The following is a 19,713-nucleotide window of genomic DNA, read 5'->3' as shown; positions in this document are numbered from 1 at the left end:
AAAATGGTTTTAGAAGACACTCTGTGTTAGGAGTCAAGTTCGTAGAGACAGAGAGTAGAATGGTGGTTGCCAGGGGCTGGGAGACAGGGGTGGGGAGTTAGGGCTTAACAGGTGGAATTCTGCTTGGGATGGTGAACGAGGTCTGTGGCTGGACAGTGCTGTTGGTTGCACAACACTGAATGTGCTTGATGCCACTCACCTGTACGCTTAAAAGTGGTTAAAATGGCAAAATACTGTGTTGATATCGGAGGAAGATCAATGCGAAATGAAAACAAATCCCATGGAATTTAGTAAAAAGAGGAGGTCTGGGTGAGACTGCTTGAGTTGCAGAGGCAGTGTAGGGCAGGGGCGAGCGCGGGAGTAGTGGCCAGAGTGACCTGTTCTTCAGACGGGAGGTGGTCCCCGCTTTCTCCTGCAGTCGCCCGAGACCAGCCATCTGGCCAGATCGCTGTATGCTGTTGGCGTTTAGGTCCAGATCTGCCGGGCTGCCCTTGCCCTCTGCTCAGCAAAAGCTTCCGTGTCCTCCCTTTGGGGTCGGAGAGTCGTCTCCCTTATTCTGCGCTGCAGGCGCCACTAGTCAGAACTCACCCTTCCTGGAGCTGCCCCGTCACCCCCCTGGAAAGGCTGGTACGCCACGAGCAAGGGGCCGAGAATTTCTTCTGTCTCACCCTCTTGCAAATAAATCTGTATTGATCTTTGATTTGAAATGGCAGTGTGGACTGAAAGTCCTTCCCCGCTTTTATTACCATCCCAGGATATCTAAAGACAAATAGAACATCAACTCCTTAGGACAGGGGCCTCGTCTGAAGCCAACCCCAGTCTTTGTTCCTAAAGCTCCCCTTTCAAGGGGAGGCGAGGCTTCTGAGCCGCGGGGGCCTCAGCTTGGCTGCATTGGCCCCTCGCCAGCCTCCTCCCAGCAGGGGGGCTGTCCTCCTCCCAGAAGGAGGCCGGTGAGCCGGAGGCTGACAGCTCTCCCAGGGCTAGGAGGGAGGAGGGGCCTGCCTAGACTTGCAGCGCACTTGCAGGGGGCTCCGCGGAGGATGGCATCTGCCGGGGATGGAAACCCTGACTCATGGCAAAATCAGCCCAATTTCCACAAAGAAGGGACCGTTGCAAGTCTCGACTTAGCCTCGGTTCCCACCCGCCCCCCACCCCCGATTGCAGGGGTGCAGCTCTACAGGGGGAGGCTCCAGAGCAGGAGCCCGGGGGCCCAGGACTGGCCGCAGCCCAGCACCCACCCCCGAACTTGGGTCTTCAGAGGTCCTAGAGGCGCCCCTCGTCTCAGCACCCTGGGAGGGTGGGGCAGTCCAGCTTTCTGTGTGCCCACAATCAAGTTCACAGCCCAGTTCACGGTCAAGTGCCACAACCAAGTTCAGGAGTCTTTCTTTTTAAAAATTATCTTTTTTATTTCAAAAGTTATGTCCATCTTTATTTGCAAAAAAAGAAAGAAAAAGCCGAGTGCAGAAAGGGAAAGCTTCTACCCTGCTTGGCAGCGGGAAAAGTTCTAAACACTGCATTCCTTCTTGACACAGGGCCAAGCTATTTCTGAGAAGGGCTAGAGAGTAAATATCAACCTCGTCGACCGAAGGGTCTCTGTCACGGCCACGTGGAAGCAGCCGGGGACACTGCATAAAGGGATGGGCCTGGCTGTGCTCCAGTAGAGCTGAACTTACAAAAACAGGCAGTGGGTGGGATTTGGCCGGCGGGTTGTGGTTCGCCCACACCAGGTTTAGGGGCCCTCGTCCTGGCCGGGAGGCGGGAGACCCTGATTCTAGACCTGAGTGGGTCCCAGCCTTGGGCTCGGGGAGTTTCCTGTTTATGAAATGCAGATAATCCCGTCCTGCCTAACCTGCAGGGCAGTACTGGAGGTGAGACCGGCAGCACAAAGGCAGACACCAGGATGGGGAGGGAGTCGGGCTGCCCATTTGTCCGAGGAGGGTGGGCCTTGGCTGCGAGGGGAGAAGTACAGCCGGTCCTCTACCATCACCCCCTTCTCTTGGCCCCCCTAGATGTTTATAAGTGATTCTTGAGACCTTAGGTCCTTCTGGGAGAATACTCCTGGTAGGAAGTTCAACCTGTGCGGTTTGGCACTGAATCTGAGTGTGATCAGTGAACACATGTGTAACCCAGTTCTCCTTCTTGGTTTACTGGTTCACACCCGCCGGGCGTGTGTTCATCAAAGGGGAATGCACGCCCCACGGTCCCCCATCAGAGGCGTGTCCAGTGGGGGAGGGAGCCACCGTGCGGAGAGCTTAGAGCAGCCCTTCCCCGGGGGCGCGAGTGCACACAGGCCCCGTGGAGCCCGGAATGGGGGTGGGGATGTGGGAGAAGGTCGTGCCCAAGCTGTAAGAAAGGCACGTTCACCAGGCAGACAGGGGCGCTGGCTTCCCAGGGAGGAACTGTGAATAAAGGCACAGAGGCGGGATCTGAGTGGCCGCTGGAGGCTAGGGCTGGAGGCTAGGGCTGGAGCCTGGGCGGTAGGAGAGATGGACCCGAGTTAGGCTGGGGAGTGGGGCGCGGGGGCCAGCCAGTCACTGGAGGATCGCAGAGCACGAGTGCCGGCACCGAGGGGGCGGCCACCTCTGCCCCTCAGCCGCTGCTCCGCTCAGGGAAGACCCTCATTAACCGTGTGGAGTATGTGAACACAGGACGGCACCTGAATCGCTAAGTTCACCGTGTGGGACTCACAAGCGGGCAGCTTCGGATTCGGTGCAGTGGAAGATGGAAGTGTTGCGGGTTTAGGGGCAGGAGGATGGACCGGGTAGGGGTCGTTACGGTGTGGTATGCTGCTGACACCTGCGAGCCAGCTGGGAGGCTGCTGTGTGGTCCAGGGCGAGGGCATTGTCGTAACTGCATTCGTGGTTTTATAAAGAGGAGGGAAATGGGATTTCTTTGGAGATCCAGGGGTTGGGTTTCGGGAAGCCCTCCGGGTTTAACCCCGTTGCCTCCGTCTTTCCCCCTGTAGATATCAATGAGTGTTTGAGTATCAGTGCCCCATGCCCTGTGGGGCAGACATGCATCAACACGGAGGGCTCCTACACATGCCAGAAGAACGTGCCCAACTGTGGCCGTGGCTACCATCTCAATGAGGAGGGGACCCGCTGTGTTGGTTGGTATTAAAAAAAGAAAACCTGTTTGAAATGGACTTTTGGTCTGCTCCCAGCACAGCCCTCCCTTCCCTGGAAGGAGAGAGCAGATCCCCAAAGGAAGCTGTTTGCACCTGTCCGTCCATCCCATTGCTGATCTCCAAGCATAGGTCTTTACTGGCTATAGCCCGGACGGGTGCAGTAGAATGCCAACCCACCCACTGCCGCCAGCTTTGCCCCTTCAGTCTGTCCGGTTCATCCTGGGCTGAAAACTCTCTCGCGCCTCCCTGCTCACAGCCCCCGTCGGTGATGGCTCCCCATTGGCGGCAGACAGAGGACAGATGCCCTCTGCTTACAAGTCAGTCCTCCTGAGTTGGCCCCAACCTCACAAACTTTATGATCCAGGTGAAATAGGTCTTGCTGCTCCCGCAGCAAGCCCTGCCCTTTCCTCTCTGTGTGGTTTTTACTCTTACATGCTTCCCTCTTCACCTACATTCCTTTGGATTCGGGCAAGGGCATCATGCACCCAGCCTGCCCAGATCCCTGCCACACCGAGGAGTCTCCTCCCTATAACGCCCAGGGCACTTCCTCAGCCTCTCCCCAGTCACTGGGCACTTCCTGCCTTAACTAGGGTCACTGCTGGCCCAGAGCAGCAGGAGGCCCCCGAGGGTAGAGGCTGCGTCTGCGTCAACCATCTCGCCAGCATGGACTTGGCACGTAGTAGGTGCTCTATGAAATCGGGTTAAGAATTAAACGATGCCGCTTTGTCCATTACGTTTTAGTTGGCTCCTTCCTTTCTGATCATCTTAGGGCAAAAAGCCCCCGGCACGCTAAAGGTTCTTCACCGTGTCTTTCTCTTTTGCAAGATGTGGATGAGTGCTTGCCGCCCTCTGAGCCCTGTGGGCCGGGGCATCTCTGTGTGAACTCCCCTGGAAGTTTCCGCTGCGAGTGCAAGGCCGGCTACTACTTCGACGGCATCAGCAGAACGTGTGTGGGTACGTGGGTGTCCCTGCAGAGGGCCCGGCCAGATGACCTCAAGGAGAACCCAGCCTGGGGCACCCTGGAATGACCGTGGTCTGCTCCTCACCTCTGAAAATCCCAAGTGCAGACAGTCCCAAAGAAGGAACCCCGATCGGGAGACCCCTGTTCTGGTTCCGACTCTGCTGCTGCCAGTCATGTGGCTCCTGGGGAGGCCCTCCTGGGCGTGAGCCAGGGTCCTTACCTGTAGAACAGGTGCTCTGCTTGCCCCGGGACCTCTGAGTGTTTATGAGGCTCCAGCCAGCTCTACAAATGCCCCAGAGTCTTAGTGATTTCCCAGAGGTTCCTGCCGACCTGCAGGGCTGCAAGGCCCAGAGCTGTGTGCTCGCCCAGGGCAGTGAGAACCCAAGACGGCATGGTGGCCCGAACACCAGGGGCTAGGACAGATCCTGCTGGTGGACGCCAGCCATCCCCAAACCAGGGTGCTCAGGGGAGCCTGGCACCTGCCCCGCCCAGCCCCACGGCACCTTTGTTGGATCCTGGAGGGCACTCTCTCGGCTCTGGGGTGGAGGACTGGCGGGTGGCAACGTCCCCAGGCGTGCCGTCGTGGAAGGAGCACGGGGCTCGCCCAGCGGGCAGACAGGCCGGGGCCGTCCCAGCTCCCCTTCTGACTTGCCGCGTGTTTGGGACAAGTCACTGGCCTTTCTCTTGGAGAGGAGGCCAGGGGAAGTGGGGGACAAAGGTCGTGAGCTGCCGCCACGGGCAGCACTGCCCAGGGAGGACGCTGCCTGAGCCACCTCCTGCTCTGTTTCAGACATCAACGAGTGCCGGCGCTACCCCGGGCGCCTGTGTGGCCACAAGTGCGAGAACACGCCTGGCTCCTACTACTGCAGCTGCACCATGGGCTTCCGGCTCTCCTCTGATGGCCGGTCCTGTGAAGGTGAGGGCAGGGCGGGGCAGGGTCAGGAGCTCTGTGACTGCATCCGCGCCCCTTCCCCCAGGCTGCCCACCTCCTGGGGAAACCACCACTCTCCCTGCAGCTCCACGTGGGACCGACTCACATTTGTGCCCTAGAGCGTATCAAACAACGCATCAGCAGGGGAAGGACCTCTAAAAGCTTGCTTGTCGGAGATGACTGCCCTCCCCAGTTTCTCCTGGGCCCTGCAGGGGGTGATAACACCTGTGCACACGTAGGGATGGACAAGTTGGCTGCAGAAGCCGGGGGCGTCTGGCCCACTGCTTACTCACATGACCCTGGGGAGTGGCTGACGTCACCTGCCTAATTGTCCTCACAGGGGAAATGGGGTTGTTTATGCCAAAGAGAAACAAAAGCTGGACACTTGTTAAAAGTGGGAAGACATTTTATTTAGACTACTCAGTAGGGGAAAGAGACTTCGGCATAAATTGGTCTCAACTCCACCAAAAAAACAGGTGCGGGCTTTTTAAATGCTGGGGCCTGCTAAGGAATAGTTCTGAAGGATGTTGAGGGCACTGGTCGGTGGAATTAGGCCAGCTGTGTCTTCTCACTGGCTCTGACCCTCCTGCAGAGTCTGGGAGATGCGGTGGGGGTGGGGGAGGGACCTCCCCCTGATGACCGCATTTCAAAGGCCTGGTTCCCACCTTAAAGGGACCTGGGTTGCAGAAGATACATCTCAAAGGGACAGAAAGGATTTACGGTCTGCAGGTTTTCTAAAGTAAATGCTTCTAAGGAAAAGGGAGGTCAGGGCCTGTATTCCGGTGTTGGCTGGAATACACAGGAAATTCTTTGGCAGCATCAGGCTTTCCCAGGCAGGCATTTCAAGGGTCGTGGTCTTGGGCTTGATGCTAAAGTTTGGTCAGGTCTCTGGGTTGGGGGGCGGGTTGGACCGAGTCATTAGTGTCAAGAGTCTTGGGGTTGTCAGATAACACTGACCCCATCTGATGGGATGGACTGAAATGAGGGGAGGGCCTGGCACATAGTAGGTGCTCAGTGGATGTCACATCTTCTACGGGAATTAGGTGATGAGGTCAGCAGAAATTGAGAGCTTCTGACCCCCCTCGGCAATCCCTAACATTGCCCATCGAGCTCCCTTCTTTGCAGCACAGTGCCCAGGGGCAACCTGTAGGGCCACACTCAAGACATGGCAGGTCTTAAATTTCTGGATTGAGAAGGATGATCACAAAGGTCAGATATGCCAGGATGCACCCCAGTGTGTAATTCTCAACCTGGAGCACGGACAGTGTGATGGACTCCTGGGTCCGAGGCTTCTCCTGAGATTCTGGGATTTGTCCCCAAAAACCAGACCCAACACACACATGTAATGGCAAGGGGCAAGATTCATGCGTGGTGGTCCCTCGGGCCTGGGTTCACACCCCAGCTCTGTCACATTTACGGCCTTGAAGGAGTAACTCAGCATTTCTGGGCCTCCGTGTACTCATCCGTAAAATGGGGGGAGTAGGACCCACCTTGTAGGGGGTCGTGAGGGTGAATCAAGATGCAGCCTGTCGAATCAAGATGCAGCCCGTCAAGGGTTTGTCACGGTGCCCAGTGTGAGATGACGCACCTGTGATCTGGAGACTGCTGGGATCACTGTTATTCTCACTCGTGGCTAGTGCTGTCCCTGGTCACTCCTCCACGGCTGAATAGTAGGTATTCATATCTATGTTAGTGGACGATACTGTGGACACAAGGCCAGGGCCTGGCCAGCCTTGCAGTATGAGTCCACTAAGCACTTATCGAGCGCCCACCGCCCCAGGCGTGTAGCAATAACATGGTTCCTGCCTTCAGGGAGGGTCTCTAGGACGTAAGAAACCACACTGAGCAGAGGTGAGCAAGTGAACAGGTGGCAGCCAGGCCAGGCGTGCGGGGCTGCAGGGGTGAGACTTGGGGTGAGAGGCTAACGGACATTCTCAGCTGCTCACCCCTCCTGCCCTGCTGAGAATTAGCAGTAAACAAAAATGACGAGGGACTTCAAGTCAGAGGTTGGCAAACTTTTTTTCTAAAAGCCACGTAGTAAATATTTCAGGCTTTGCCAGCTACATCTCTCCTGCGACTATTCAACTCTGCCCTTGTTACGCACAAGCAGCCATGGACCGTAGTAAATGAACAAGCGGGGCCACGTACCGATAAAACTTTATTTGCAAACACAGGGGGTGCGCCAGAAGCAAGAGCCCAGAGTCGGTCTGGCTTGAAGCAGGCGGAGGGTGTGGGGAGATGCCAGGTCCTCCGGCCGTGAGGGGCCGGAGTGGGGCCCCTCTCCCTTGGGGCAACTCCAGGCAGGTCTCTGGCCCTACACGTGGTAACCTCTGCCTCTGTGTGCGTGTGTGTTAACTTGAGGGGGGTCACAGCCCCGCCAGCACTGAGCCGTGACCCCGGGACCCTCTCTTTCAGACGTGAATGAGTGTAGCAGTAGCCCCTGCAGCCAGGAGTGCGCCAACGTCTACGGTTCCTACCAGTGCTACTGCCGGCGAGGCTACCAGCTCAGTGACGTGGACGGGGTCACCTGCGAAGGTGAGGGCTCCCCGCTCGGCTGGGGGCGAAAGCACCCCCTCCTGGTCCCCATCCCCCAGCTCCTGGCTGCTGGGTGGTTTGTTTATTTACCCACTCAGATGCACGTTGCCCGTCGTTGAGAGTGAAGTGTGTGAAGGGGCAGAGCCACCCACAGATTTTTCTTTAGTAAAATGACACGTGACAGTGGGGATCGCCATGTGTGCCGGGACCTCGAGCAGGGCAGTGGTGGGTGAGGAGGGCCCTCAGGGGCCGCCCACGTCTCTGACTCGCAGCTCTGCCTCTGGCCTTTTGAAAGCCCCTCCCTGGGCCTGGACCATCCTCTCTGTAACATGGAGGTTAAACCCACGCACACCAGGCTGTCAAAGGATGAATCCAAATGGTGACTCAGAAGCACTTCATATGTGCCTGGCACGATGTAGGTGCTCAAAGGATGACTCTTGTTAAGATTATTACTGTTCCTATATAAGGTGTGTCCGTTATTAGCACATTTATAATAATCAGCATTAGGACGTAGCCAGCCAGGGCACCTCTATGTGTGTCATTCTGAAGCCCTGGGCACTGCCTCCTGCCTCCGGTTCCCCAGTCTCCCTCCTCCCCTTCCACGTGCACACTTCACACCATGAACTTGCTGTGTGGCCCTAGGCTAGGCTCTTACCCTCTCTGGGCTTCAGTTTCCCCTTCTGGCGTGATGGTCTCTGAGGCCGCCCCAGCCACAGCACTTTGAGGCCCCCCCGCGCCGTGTCCGGCTTGTACTGTGTGGCTGCCCTCCAGGCCGCAGCTCAGCCCACCACGGGGGGCGTAGCCCAACCGGGGTCCACACAGATGCTGAGGGTGGGCTTTGCCGTCACAGACATCGACGAGTGTGCCCTGCCCACTGGGGGCCACATCTGCTCCTACCGCTGCCTCAACATCCCCGGAAGCTTCCAGTGCAGCTGCCCCTCGACCGGATACAGGCTGGCTCCCAACGGCCGCAACTGCCAAGGTGAGCGGGGTGGGACTCCCGGGGCATCTCAGGCCGGCTCGGCACTCTGCATCCTGGGCGTGTCCTGGGCTCCCCAGGCACCCTGGTCTCCCATACCCGGGCACACTTGTCCGCCGGGGGTTCTGAGCCTTCCACCCTGCCCTGGGCCAGCCCCAAGAGGGCCCGAAGCGGGGCTGACAGCCTTTGGGAAGATGCCCACCGTGGAGGAAACAGGACGTCAGTGCCCGGAAGACCCCATAGCATAGCACTGCTGTTTAGTCTTTCGTTCAGTCACTCGACAAACCCAGGCCCCGCTGGGTGTTAAGGGCAAAGCAGTGAGCAGATGGCGCAGTCCTCTGTCCCAGGGTGATGATCCCCACTTGGCGAGGGGATGGGCCTGGTCAGGGTGTGTGACAACCCAGAGGTCTCTGTATTTAGGGACACTGTGGCTGGAGGATGCTGCAGGGGCCCGGGGGTCGGCTAAACGAGGGGCGAGCGACATCCATCCTGTTGTACTAGGCTCCCATTTCCAAGGACACTCCAGGGGTCATCAGCGTCCTATAACCGTCCATTTGGTTACTGGGGGGGCGGTGCTAAGTAGATATTTGTGAAGGGGCGACCCTGGAACGGGCGCGTGGGCCTCACCTCCGGGAATGGCCGCAGAAGCTGAGTCAGAAGTTGGCTCTGTTCAGCCCCTCCTGATGAGTCCCCACGTGGGGCTGGTGGCCCAGAGGCTCTGGAGGGCCCGGGTCCTGCAGATGTCCTTTCTGGTCATGAAGAAGGTTTGAAGACTTTGATAAAAGGCGGGCAGGAGCTGTGGCGTTTCCTGGGAGGGACCCGCTCAGCTCGTCCAGAGCTCCGGATGGAAGTTGCTCTGTTTTCACATTTCTGACGAAGCAGATGACCTGGCCAGGCGCCCTCACCACAGCCTGGGGTCCTGCCAGACACAGTGAAAACACATTCCTGAGCCTCGGCCTTTGAGATTGGGGAGTGCTGTTTTTGCCACCAATGGTCAGGATTTGGCATCTCTTAACAGATGCCTCTGGCACAGTGACATCCCCTGGGCCCACCATTTGGCTGCTCCGGAAAGTTGAGGGAAGGGGACGGCTCCCCATGTCCAGGGTGACCTCGTGACATGCCCCAGGCCGGGTTCCGGTCTAGCCCAGATAGTCACTGACTTTGGACACTGGGCCCAACATAGAATCCCTTTAAGCCTCAGTTTCCTCGTCTGTAATATGGGGCTAGTGGCTTCTGCTCATTCCCTCCTAGGATGTTACAAGTGGCACGTGAGGTAAGGCTGATGCAACTCGGGAGCCTCAGAGAGGCACTGGCTGCCTGGGTTCAAAGCTCGACTCTGCCACTTACAGAATGTGTGACCTTAGGCCAGTCACTTAACCCCTATGACTCTTCCCTAAAATGGGGATAATAACAGTACTTGCCTCATTTAATTATAATGTGAAGCAGGTGTTTCCTGCAGAACACTTCAAGGGCTATCATACAGTGTTTGCCGTTATCATTATTATGCTTACTCCTGGGATTGTGAATAATAGGTATATTAAATATAATCTCCTATAAGTAAAAACGCTGGCACAGGGCTCTGCTCCAGAGAGCAGCCAGTGGAGGGCAAGGATGGCCTCATCCCCCCTGACCCTGGTTGATGGGAGGCCTGGGCACCCCTGTCTGTGGATGGGGATGGCTGGGGGGCCTTGGCCTTCACCGTGCTGCCTTGGGATCTCCTGCAGACATTGATGAGTGTGTGACCGGCATCCACAACTGCTCCATCAACGAGACCTGCTTCAACATCCAGGGCGGCTTCCGCTGCCTGGCCTTCGAGTGTCCCGAGAACTACCGCCGCTCCGCAGACACGTAAGTCCCTCGGTCCCCGCGATCGTCTGTCTGTGTTGGCCTTCCTGGGGGCCCGGCTCCCGGCCTGGGCGGGTGGTTAATGAGCCGTGCCCTCCCACGCGGGTCTTGGGAAACTCAAGGATCCCTGGTTCTCAGGCGCCTAAATGCCAATGAGACTGGTTGCAGGAAGTGAAGGTGGTGACCTCATATGGGCTCAAGGTGGGCAGGCCTGCTCCCAGACCCACCTGTGCATGGAGCCAGGCAGAAACCCCGGCCGTCTCTCTCCCCGGGGTGAAGCCTTGGGCAAGGGACAGCTCTCTGGGCCTCAGTTTCCTCATCTGTGACATGCAGATGGCAGAACCTGCTCTGACTCGGATAAAGGTAACAATGACTCTGTGTGAGCCGACGTGACTTGTTAGGGTGTCACTGTTAGATGACCTCACCTGAAAGATTCTCTTCAACCCAGTGACGGCGTGGGAACAGCACGAAATGTTCTGTGTCCTCAGCTTGAAGCTGTGTGTCCATATGTCACTGCAAGCTCACTCAGTCTCAGGCCACCGGGATATATCCTGCTGGGGTGTCCAGGAGCCCTGTTCCTCAGGGAGCAGTGAGGACCCTCTGGTCTCGCCCCACACGACCCCATCCCTTATTTTATCAGATGGGCCTCCTTTCGTGCCCCCGGCGGTTGTTTCAGGAAAAGCTCCACGGTGGGAGCCAATCTCAGGGGCGTGGATGCGTGACCCCTTCCCTCCAGCCCCGGGAAGTGCTCAAAGTCAGCACACAGCCAGGCTGCCTGGGAGACTCGGCCTCTTGGCCTTGGCCCTGGTCAGTGCCATCTTGGGCGGGGTCCCAGGCCCCAGCGTCCACTTGTTGTTCTCGTCCCGCCTCCTGCTGGCCGAATGCCAGAGCAGGAGATGCTCAGACGGCCCCAGTGTTCTTCCCAGCATCCGCGGTGTTCATCCCCCAGCCTTGCGGCTCCTGCCCCCGCCCCCGCAGGTCCTCTCAGTTTCCCCAGCAGGCGTGCTTGCCAGGTAGGGAGAAGCCACTCCAGAACTGGGTTTGCCAGCATTCCAAAGAGCCTGTGGGTTATGCAACAGCTAAGGGGGCAGTCTTGGTGCTCCCCTGAGCCGTGAAGAAAGATCCGTGTCCTTACTTTGAGGCTGCGCTGCTCCCAGGACCCTTGTCTGGGTCTGGGTCTGGGTCTGGGGATTCTGGAAGACCGGCTGACTGCTCTCCATGTATAACTCACACACAATCACGAAAGCAAAAGGGGAGGAGGCTGCCCTGTGCAGGGACTTCACGCCTCCTAAGCGGGGGGTGGGCAGGCCGGCAGGCTAGCGTCGTGTCCTGAGGTTGTGGCTGAAGTTGCCCCCTGCGCCCCACCGCGTTGATGCTCGTTGTGGAATCCTTGGCCGACCCGCAGTGCCGGCGAAAGTCATTTACTTGTTTGGGGAATGTTCGCCGTGAGCCTACTGTGTGCAGGCACCTGGGCAGACAGTGGGCCCACAGAGGCCCCCATCCCCTGCTCTGAGCCCCGGAGGAGCACATGCAGAATGGCAGTGGGCAGGGTGCAGGGGTACTGAGACCAAGGAGGGCCCCCCGGCTCCGGCGGGGAGCACGGGAGCCAGGGGAGCCTGCAGTCCTGGCCGTGAATATGGGCTATTCAGCGAGGAACCCCACGTTCTGCTGACCGAGGGATTGATGCTCCAGGGCCTGGTCTGTGTCCATCCCGTGGGTTCCTCAGCCTGACCCCCAGGGGATGATAAAGAGGGGGCTCCGTCATTCTCTGTATTAGAAGGGCAGGAAGTGAGCCCCTGCCCACAGTCAAGGTGAGAGGGGAAGGGTGAGCCTCCAAGCAGCCCCTCCGGGGAAGACTGTGGCCCCATTGACCCACATGCCGCTCACCAGCGCCACCTAGCGGCCGGAGCAGAGGCTGGGAGGCGAGTGGAGCTGGGAAGGGGTGCGGTCCCCGCCCTGAGGGTCCTGACTGAGCCCCTGTGGCTGTTCTCGGGTCTCATGGAGGTGCTGTCTGGCATTGAGATGAACGATTTGGCTTTGGTGTCCGGCTCGCTTAGGTTTGCCTCCTAAGCTCAGTCCGTTCCAGGCCCCTTGACCTTGACCATGACCAGGTCCCGTGAGCTTCTCGCTGTGAAGGGGGCGGTGATACCGCCCTCCTGCGTTCCTGTAGGGTGACCTGCGATTGTGGGGCTGAGCCACCTCCGTACCGCTTGCTCTGAGTTCAGCCCTGGGGGGTATGGATAGGCGCCCCAAGGCGTGTTTTACTGCCGGTGTTTATGGATGGAGGGAAGGTGGGCCCTGGTGTCCCGGTTGGGGCATGGCCTGGGAGGCCGCCCGGAGGAAGAAGGAACCAGGGCTGGGTCCCATCCTGGCATCCGGGCCTGGCTCTCCGGTTCCTCGGTGCCGTGACCTTGGGTCTTGGTCACCCAAGGGCCCTTTTTGCCTCTGTAACACAGCGCTGACAATACCTGCTTGTCAGTGCCTGGAGGATTGGCAGTAATGCCCCACGTGCCCAGCCCATGGCCAGCATTGGTACCCAGACAACAGTGGTGGTGAGAAGGATGGCAGCTGGCCACCCTGTTCTCTCGTCCTCAGAGTCCAGAGGTTCCTCAGAGCAGCTCTGCAGCCCTTGCTCTGCTGCTGGCTGTGTGCCTGTGGGCTGACTGTGTGACTGGAAGGTCTAGGGTCGTTCAGCCCTTAGATGGGAAGACGAGACATGGGTTCCTGAAGGGCTGTGTGGTCCTGGGGCCGTGCCTGCTGCACATGGGAATCTGTCTAGTTACAGTTTCTCCTTTGTTAACCCTGTTGAGGTATCACGGACCAGCCAGGAGCCCAGCGTCAGGCACAGGAAGTGAGGGCCGGGCCTGGAATCCCAGGTTGAGGGGCCATAGGGGGTCTCATCCTCGTTGCCTCGTCCCAGTTGGGGGGGTTACTCTGGGACCACAGGAGCACCGCTAGCTTAGGGTGAGCACGGTGACAGGTCACTGACACGTCACGTAGGCCGACGTGGGCAGGACGCAGGCCGGAGCTCTAGGTGCGGAGGGGCCGCCCCTCTCAGCACTGGAGACCCCTCAGACTGGAGTTTTCTACTTTACAGCCCTTTTCCTTCTCCACAAAAATCCTCTTAAAGAATTTACTATCTGACCTTCAGAAAGCAATTTGTAAAATTTTAAAAGGCTGCATTAGGAAGGACCCAGTAACTGGCACTTCTGTGGTTAACATTAAGGGAGCCTTTACAGGCAAGATTTGAGTCTCTCTCTCTCTCTCTCTCCCTCTCTCTCTCTCTCTCTCTCTCTCTCTCTCTCTCTCTCTCTCTCTCTCTCTCTCTGTGTCTCTTTGTCTTTCTGTCTCTGGGCCTCAGCCTTCCCTCTCTCCACACAGCCTCCTTCTGGCCAGTGGTAACTGGAACATGACCCAGCAGGCTGGGCCGCAAACCACAGGGCTGGGCCTCACGGACTGACCAGGCTGTTAAGATCCCGAGCACACAATTCCCTCCTCCCCACAGGAGGAATGTTCAGTGTCGCAGAGCCTAGGGTGGGACCGAAAACATCCTCTTTACCCCCTCGGCGGGGCAGCCCCCTGAGACCCGGGGTCTCGGAAGCCAGAGCGAGGCTGGGCAGCCTTGGCTGGCATAGCTGTTCGGCCCCAGGCGGTAACGCGGGTGGACAGAGCGGGTGAAGCCCTGCCCCGGCCGGTTCCTGGGGCTTGTGTCCAGAATGACAGGAGCCTGAAAGTCAGGGAACCGCCAGCAGGGACGGCTGCGGGCATCAGACGGGCCCGGGGGGCGACCAGAATGGCCACGCCTCCCGAGAGAAGGGCCTGGCCTTGAGGACCTCTTTGGCGTGTGGTGGCCTTCAATGATTACATTTTCATGGAACTTGGGGTGTCCCGATCAAATTCGTTGAACTGAAAAAGCGGGGCACGTTGTTCTCTCATGCGGGTCGAGATGGAAACCAAGGTGCGTGGTCCCGGGGGTCCGGGCCTCCTCTGCTCTGTAATAGATGCAGGGGCGACGGCCCCTCCTCTGTCTAGACATACCGGCTGACAAAGACTCCGCGGCCGTCCCCAGGCTGACAGGCAGTTTGCCAGAGGCAGTTATGATTTCTGAGATGTTTCAACAAATATGGGGGAGAGCAGGATAGGATAATTGATGTTGGAACTGACCAGGAAAATCAGGCCCGTATTTACTCGTGTGCAGGTAGAAAGCACGTAGGTGTCGAGCTGGTCCTGGAGATGAAGCCAGAGAGCCACAAGCCCCACCCTTGGGAAGCCAGCCATCTGAAAGGAGCCAGGCCCAGAAGGGCCCAGAGTGAGGAAGGACTGGCTCTGCTTGGTGACCCTGTGGGGTTGGGGGTGGCTGGAGACCATCGAGGAGGAAGGAGTATCCAGCTCTCTGGTGTGTGATACCAGACCTTCATGCACACCTCATGTTCCCTGCCTTCCGCCCATGCCGGGTTAATCCTCTGGCGAATCAAAATCCTGGCCTTGGATACGGGAAACGTGGGAAAACTTTAACGCACATGCAGGAGACCCTGGCGCCACCTGCTGGCCAGATCCACCAGGCCCTTCCTGAAGCAGCTGGGCTGTGTGTGTGTGTGTGTGTGTGTGTGTGTGTGTGTGTGTGTGTGTGTGTCCTCACTGTCAGTAGGATAAGGAGAACCGGGTGGGACAGTGAGGTGAGCTTGGGGAAGGAGAAACCCCGATGAACCCAGCACGAGGCCAGGCACCGTCCCTCGGTTTCTCCACAGTCACCTGGGGCACTCCCAGCTGGCCTGGACCTGGGTGTCTCTGGGGGAGGGGGCTGCCCCTCAGCAGCGCCCACGCCCGCCTTCTTTCCTCCCTCTCCCCCCGCCTCTGAGCCCCCTCCCGTGCAGGACCCTCCTCTTCAGTGTTCCTGATCTCCACACCCTTTTACTAGCGTGGAGCTCATTCCCAGGGCTGCCCTTTCTAAGAGCTCAGAATGGTAAATGGCCGACTAAAAGAAAGGATTTTACATCCTGGGCATAGGATGTAAAAAGAGACAGCGCTCACAATAAATGCCAAGTGTAAATAAGTCCTAGTCACCTGACAAGAGGCATGGAAACTAAAAAAGTTGAAATGGAGGCATGATGGAAGACTAGGACAGTAGATGCTTGTGGTTGGAGAATCCAGACAGTCAAGATGGCAGAACTTCCTGGGACACGTGCTCTGTCAAGTCCCGCAGGGCTCCGCACCTTGGCTCTGCTCCTGAGGCAGTTGCCTTCGGAGTGTGATGGGCCTGGAGTTCAGGAGGCAGAAAATAGGCCCTGTTCTTATCATCTCACAGGACGTTAGAACCTGTCCCCGTCCTGTCACAGGACGTTAGAACCTGTCCCCGTCCTGTCACAGGACGTTAGAACCTGTCTCCGTCCTTGTACAGGACGTTAGGACCTGTCCCCGTCCTGTCACAGGACGTTAGAACCTGTCCCCGTCCTGTCACAGGACGTTAGGACCTGTCTCCGTCCTTGTACAGGACGTTAGGACCTGTCCCCGTCCTGTCACAGGACGTTAGAACCTGTCTCCGTCCTTGTACAGGACGTTAGGACCTGTCCCCGTCCTGTCACAGGACGTTAGAACCTGTCCCCATCCTGTCACAGGACGTTAGAACCTGTCCCCATGCTGTCACAGGACGTTAGAACCTGTCCCCGTCCTGTCACAGGACGTTAGGACCTGTCCTCGTCCTGTCACAGGACGTTAGAACCTGTCCCCATCCTGTCACTGGAAGTTAGAACATCTCTCCATCTCCGTCTCAAGCCCTGGTTGGCCCTGTGGACACAGACAGGGAACTGGGCCTAGAGCACAGGGCTTAGTGAGGGAAGACGGGGAACAGACCTCACTGCCTGAGTAGCTTCCCCACACACTCTGTGACCTCAGGAAGGCCACTGACTCTTTCAGCCTCAGTTTCCTCATCTGAAAAATGGCCCTCAGCCCCCCATCCCCAAGGGGTGTGATCACACTAGCGGAGGCGTGATGACGGGTAGCCGTGCGCTCCGTAAGCGGCAGCAGCCATGCTTGCCGGCGTGCAGACACTCACTTCGGGGGTCGTCTCCGAGACCCGCTCGGGAGCCCTGTGTCGCCCTGACCACTGTCTGGGTGAGGAGCCAGGAGCCTGGACGACACTCAGAGGGCAGGGTGTGCCTGGTGAGGACAGCCCGGGGTGGGGCTCTGCCAGTGAGAAGGGGACACACCTCGCTCCAGGCACGACCCTTGACCCCAGCCACCCAGCGCCCCCTGAGGGTGTTGGAAGAGGCTAGTGCCTGAGCCCGCGGCCCGGAGGTCCCCGGCACCTCCCACAGGTGAGTGAGGGGTGCTCTTCCCGTTGGCTGATTGGCCAGAGGGGCGGCGGGAGGCCCCGCCCAGCGAGCCCCCGCTTCCCCGCCCCCATGCTCTGTTGTTTCTCCGCTTGCTGAATGGGCCCTAACCCTCTTTCTCTCTGTCCACTTTTCTTGCAGCCGCTGCGAGCGCTTGCCTTGCCATGAGAATCAGGAGTGCCCCAAGCTGCCTCTGAGAATAACCTACTACCACCTCTCTTTCCCCACCAACATCCAAGTGCCCGCCGTGGTTTTCCGCATGGGCCCCTCCAGTGCCGTCCCCGGGGACAGCATGCAGCTGGCCATCACCGGCGGCAACGAGGGGGGCTTTTTCACCACCCAGAAGGTGAGCCACCACAGTGGGGTGGTGGCCCTCACCAAGCCCGTCCCCGAGCCCAGGGACTTGCTCCTGACCGTCAGGATGGAGCTCTCTCGCCACGGCACCGTCAGCTCCTTTGTGGCCAAGCTTTACATCTTTGTGTCCGCAGAGCTCTGAGCACGCGCTTTGGGCCGTGGGGGGCCCCCTCTTGTTGCTTTCCTCACCCTCCCCTCCGGGATCCGAATAAAGGTTCAGCGGACGATCCCACACAGCATGGCTGGCGTGCCTTGGTTTTATTTGGCGTGGTCGGGTGTCTCTGTGCTTGTCCCTGGTGGGGAGGGGGCAGCCGAGTAATGCCTGGCGCCGCCAAGGGTGACCACGGAGTGTTTTACGTGAGGGGTGTGCGCCCAGGAGCCTCCGTTGGTGGGACTCACAGCCCACGCCGCCAGGGAGCCCAGGCCCGGAGAGAACGAGGCTCGGGTGTTTCATTTGACGTGATTCTCTCTCCTCCGCCTGTGTTTAGCCCAGAGGATGAGGTGACCAAGGCCCCCAGGGTTGATTGACCTCCGTCCCCTCTCACTTCACAGATGTGGAAACTGAGGCCCAGAGAAGAGGAGGGACTTGGCCAAGGTGACGTGGGCCATTTGTGGTAGAGCCAGGTCTACTGGCCCCAGCTTCGTTTCCTTACTGTGTCACCAGGAGCTGAGCCTTTAACCGAGGCAAAAAAGCTCTATCGTGAGACTCAAACCTCCCTTTCTGTTTGTCTTGATGGGAGCCCCGAACTTGTGGAAAAACACTGAACGCAATTGCAGCATCTTGGATGCAGCCCTTACCTGAGCGAGGTCGGTTCCCTCCACTAAGGTTCCCAGCTTCGTACCAGGAAGAGGCAAAGGACAGCACGATGGATGTGCCGCTCGTGGGAACCCCTAAGCCAGCGTCAGGTCCTTCACATGCGTTGCTTCCCATCCTGTGGGGCGGGTGTTTCATCCCGAGAGAGACTCAGAGGGGGCGAGCGCTTTGCCCAAGATCACACAGTGGGTATTGGAACCTCGGTTTGCTGACTACACAGCTTTGACTCTTCCACCGTGATCCCAGCCAAGTCCCCAACGTGCCTCTCAAGGCCCTGCCTCATTTAGTGCTAATGTCCATCTCCCTTCGCTCGCCGCCCTGGAGCCACACTGCCCAGCTCTTTGCTGCCTCAGGCCCTTTGCACGTGCTTTTGCACCCTTAGCCTGAATGTTGGTTAAACCTCAGCCTGTATGTTCCTGTCTCAGCTGGGCTTCCCTTGACATCCGTTGGTTATGTTTTTCTGTCAGTCTTTCTCATAACACTGCCTTTGTGATGCTCATCACAGTTTGCAGTTCCTATTTATCTGTTTTGCTTTTGTCTTCCCCACCATCCAGAAGGCTCCATGAAGGCAGGGACCAAGTCTGTCTCATTCAGTGCCGTGTCGCTAGCTCCCGGCAGGGCCTAGCGCACAGTAGGTGCTCTACCCCTGTCTGTTGGGGGAATGGGTGACTTCCTGCCAACATTGCTTTGCATGTCTGGCATTTCTGTGGCTGCTGGCGCTGTTTCCAAGCAGAAATGTGAAGGGAAGGCAGAATGTCAAGAGGAATCGAGTAAAGGTTACTGGAGGATCCTAAGGTCCTTCCTACAAGTACATGGAAGGAAAATGGGGAAGGGGCCCACCTTGCTGTCTAGTGGAGAGGACGGGTATACAGTTAACACTATGCCCAGTGCCCTGTGACAGAGGCAGCGGTTAACTCGCCATGGGAGCACACACATGCTCCTAGCCATTCATCTCCAAGCCCCCACTGTCTCCCAGACTCCTCTCTGAGCATCTCTGGTCTGGACTGGCTTCCAGTCTCCTATCTTCCAAGCTGAAGCCAGAGGACCTCTCTGAAGGACCAGTCTGGTTATGTCCCTCCCCTCTTTAGAAACTTCTATGATTCTTCCACTAGCAGATGAAGCCCAACTCCCTTGGAATGGCATTCGAGGCCCTGCCTACTCCAGCCTCTGCCCATCTTTTCAGCTACATCTCCCTCCCGCTCCCCGTTCTAGCTCACCCCCTTGCTTGTGTTCCAGCCACGCAGGACTCTTGTCCTTCTCTGCGTGCACTTTCTCTGGGCTTTAGCATGTGCCATGCCATCCTCCTGCAAACTGCCGTTCTCCCTGAAGTCACGTCCTCAGCGAAACCTCTCCTGAAGCTGAGCTCTTCTAGCGCCGGGAGTACTCCATCAGAGCAGTTCCCCTGTCGTTACTTTTTATCGTCCCCACTTCTCTGGGCCTGTTTGAAGGCAGGGATTGTATCTGTGTTCTCTACACTTTCAGAATGTCTGGCCTGTGGAAGGAGCTCAGTAAACATCCGAATAAACATATGGATGGATGGATGATGGATGGATGGATGGATGGGTGGATGATGGATGGATGGATGGATGGATGGATGGATGGATGGATGGATGATGGGTGGATGGATAGTATTTTCAAGGTTTAGTTCAAATATCACCTCTTCTGTGAAATCATCAAGACACAGCAGGGATTCATCATGTATTCAGTTATTCTTTTATCATGGTCCAGATTATTCAGGCCACAGAAGCACTTTTCCCATAGGAGTGTTAAGATTGGGGGGGGGGGCGGATTTCTCAGGGGCTTTAGAAGCCAGAATCCCCTCTACAACATTCCCACCA

At 57.9% G+C, this 19,713-nt stretch overlaps 1 protein-coding gene across 2 annotated transcripts in view; it reads left to right on the top strand.

Annotated features, from left to right (window-relative positions):
- The window catches only part of FBLN1 (fibulin 1), a 78,988-nt gene that overhangs the window by 33,096 nt on the left and 26,179 nt on the right, over positions 1 to 19,713 (top strand). Inside the window, exons 9-15 of one of the 2 annotated variants that reach the window (XM_032646147.1) lie at positions 2,966 to 3,109; positions 3,953 to 4,081; positions 4,879 to 5,004; positions 7,435 to 7,554; positions 8,405 to 8,536; positions 10,258 to 10,381; positions 16,849 to 17,293. In XM_032646147.1, coding sequence (XP_032502038.1) covers positions 2,966 to 3,109; positions 3,953 to 4,081; positions 4,879 to 5,004; positions 7,435 to 7,554; positions 8,405 to 8,536; positions 10,258 to 10,381; positions 16,849 to 17,203 — 1,130 coding nt within the window. In that variant the 3' untranslated portion in view covers positions 17,204 to 17,293. Of the gene's footprint in view, positions 1 to 2,965; positions 3,110 to 3,952; positions 4,082 to 4,878; positions 5,005 to 7,434; positions 7,555 to 8,404; positions 8,537 to 10,257; positions 10,382 to 16,848; positions 17,294 to 19,713 lie in introns of those variants that run through there. The other variant, XM_032646146.1, reaches the window with a different exon arrangement.

The sequence above is a fragment of the Phocoena sinus genome, chromosome 10 (genome assembly GCF_008692025.1).
Source record: "Phocoena sinus isolate mPhoSin1 chromosome 10, mPhoSin1.pri, whole genome shotgun sequence".
In the NCBI taxonomy this organism is placed as follows: domain Eukaryota; kingdom Metazoa; phylum Chordata; class Mammalia; order Artiodactyla; family Phocoenidae; genus Phocoena; species Phocoena sinus.
Note: the sequence above shows the minus strand (reverse complement) of the source record. Positions and strands in the feature narration are given on the sequence as shown.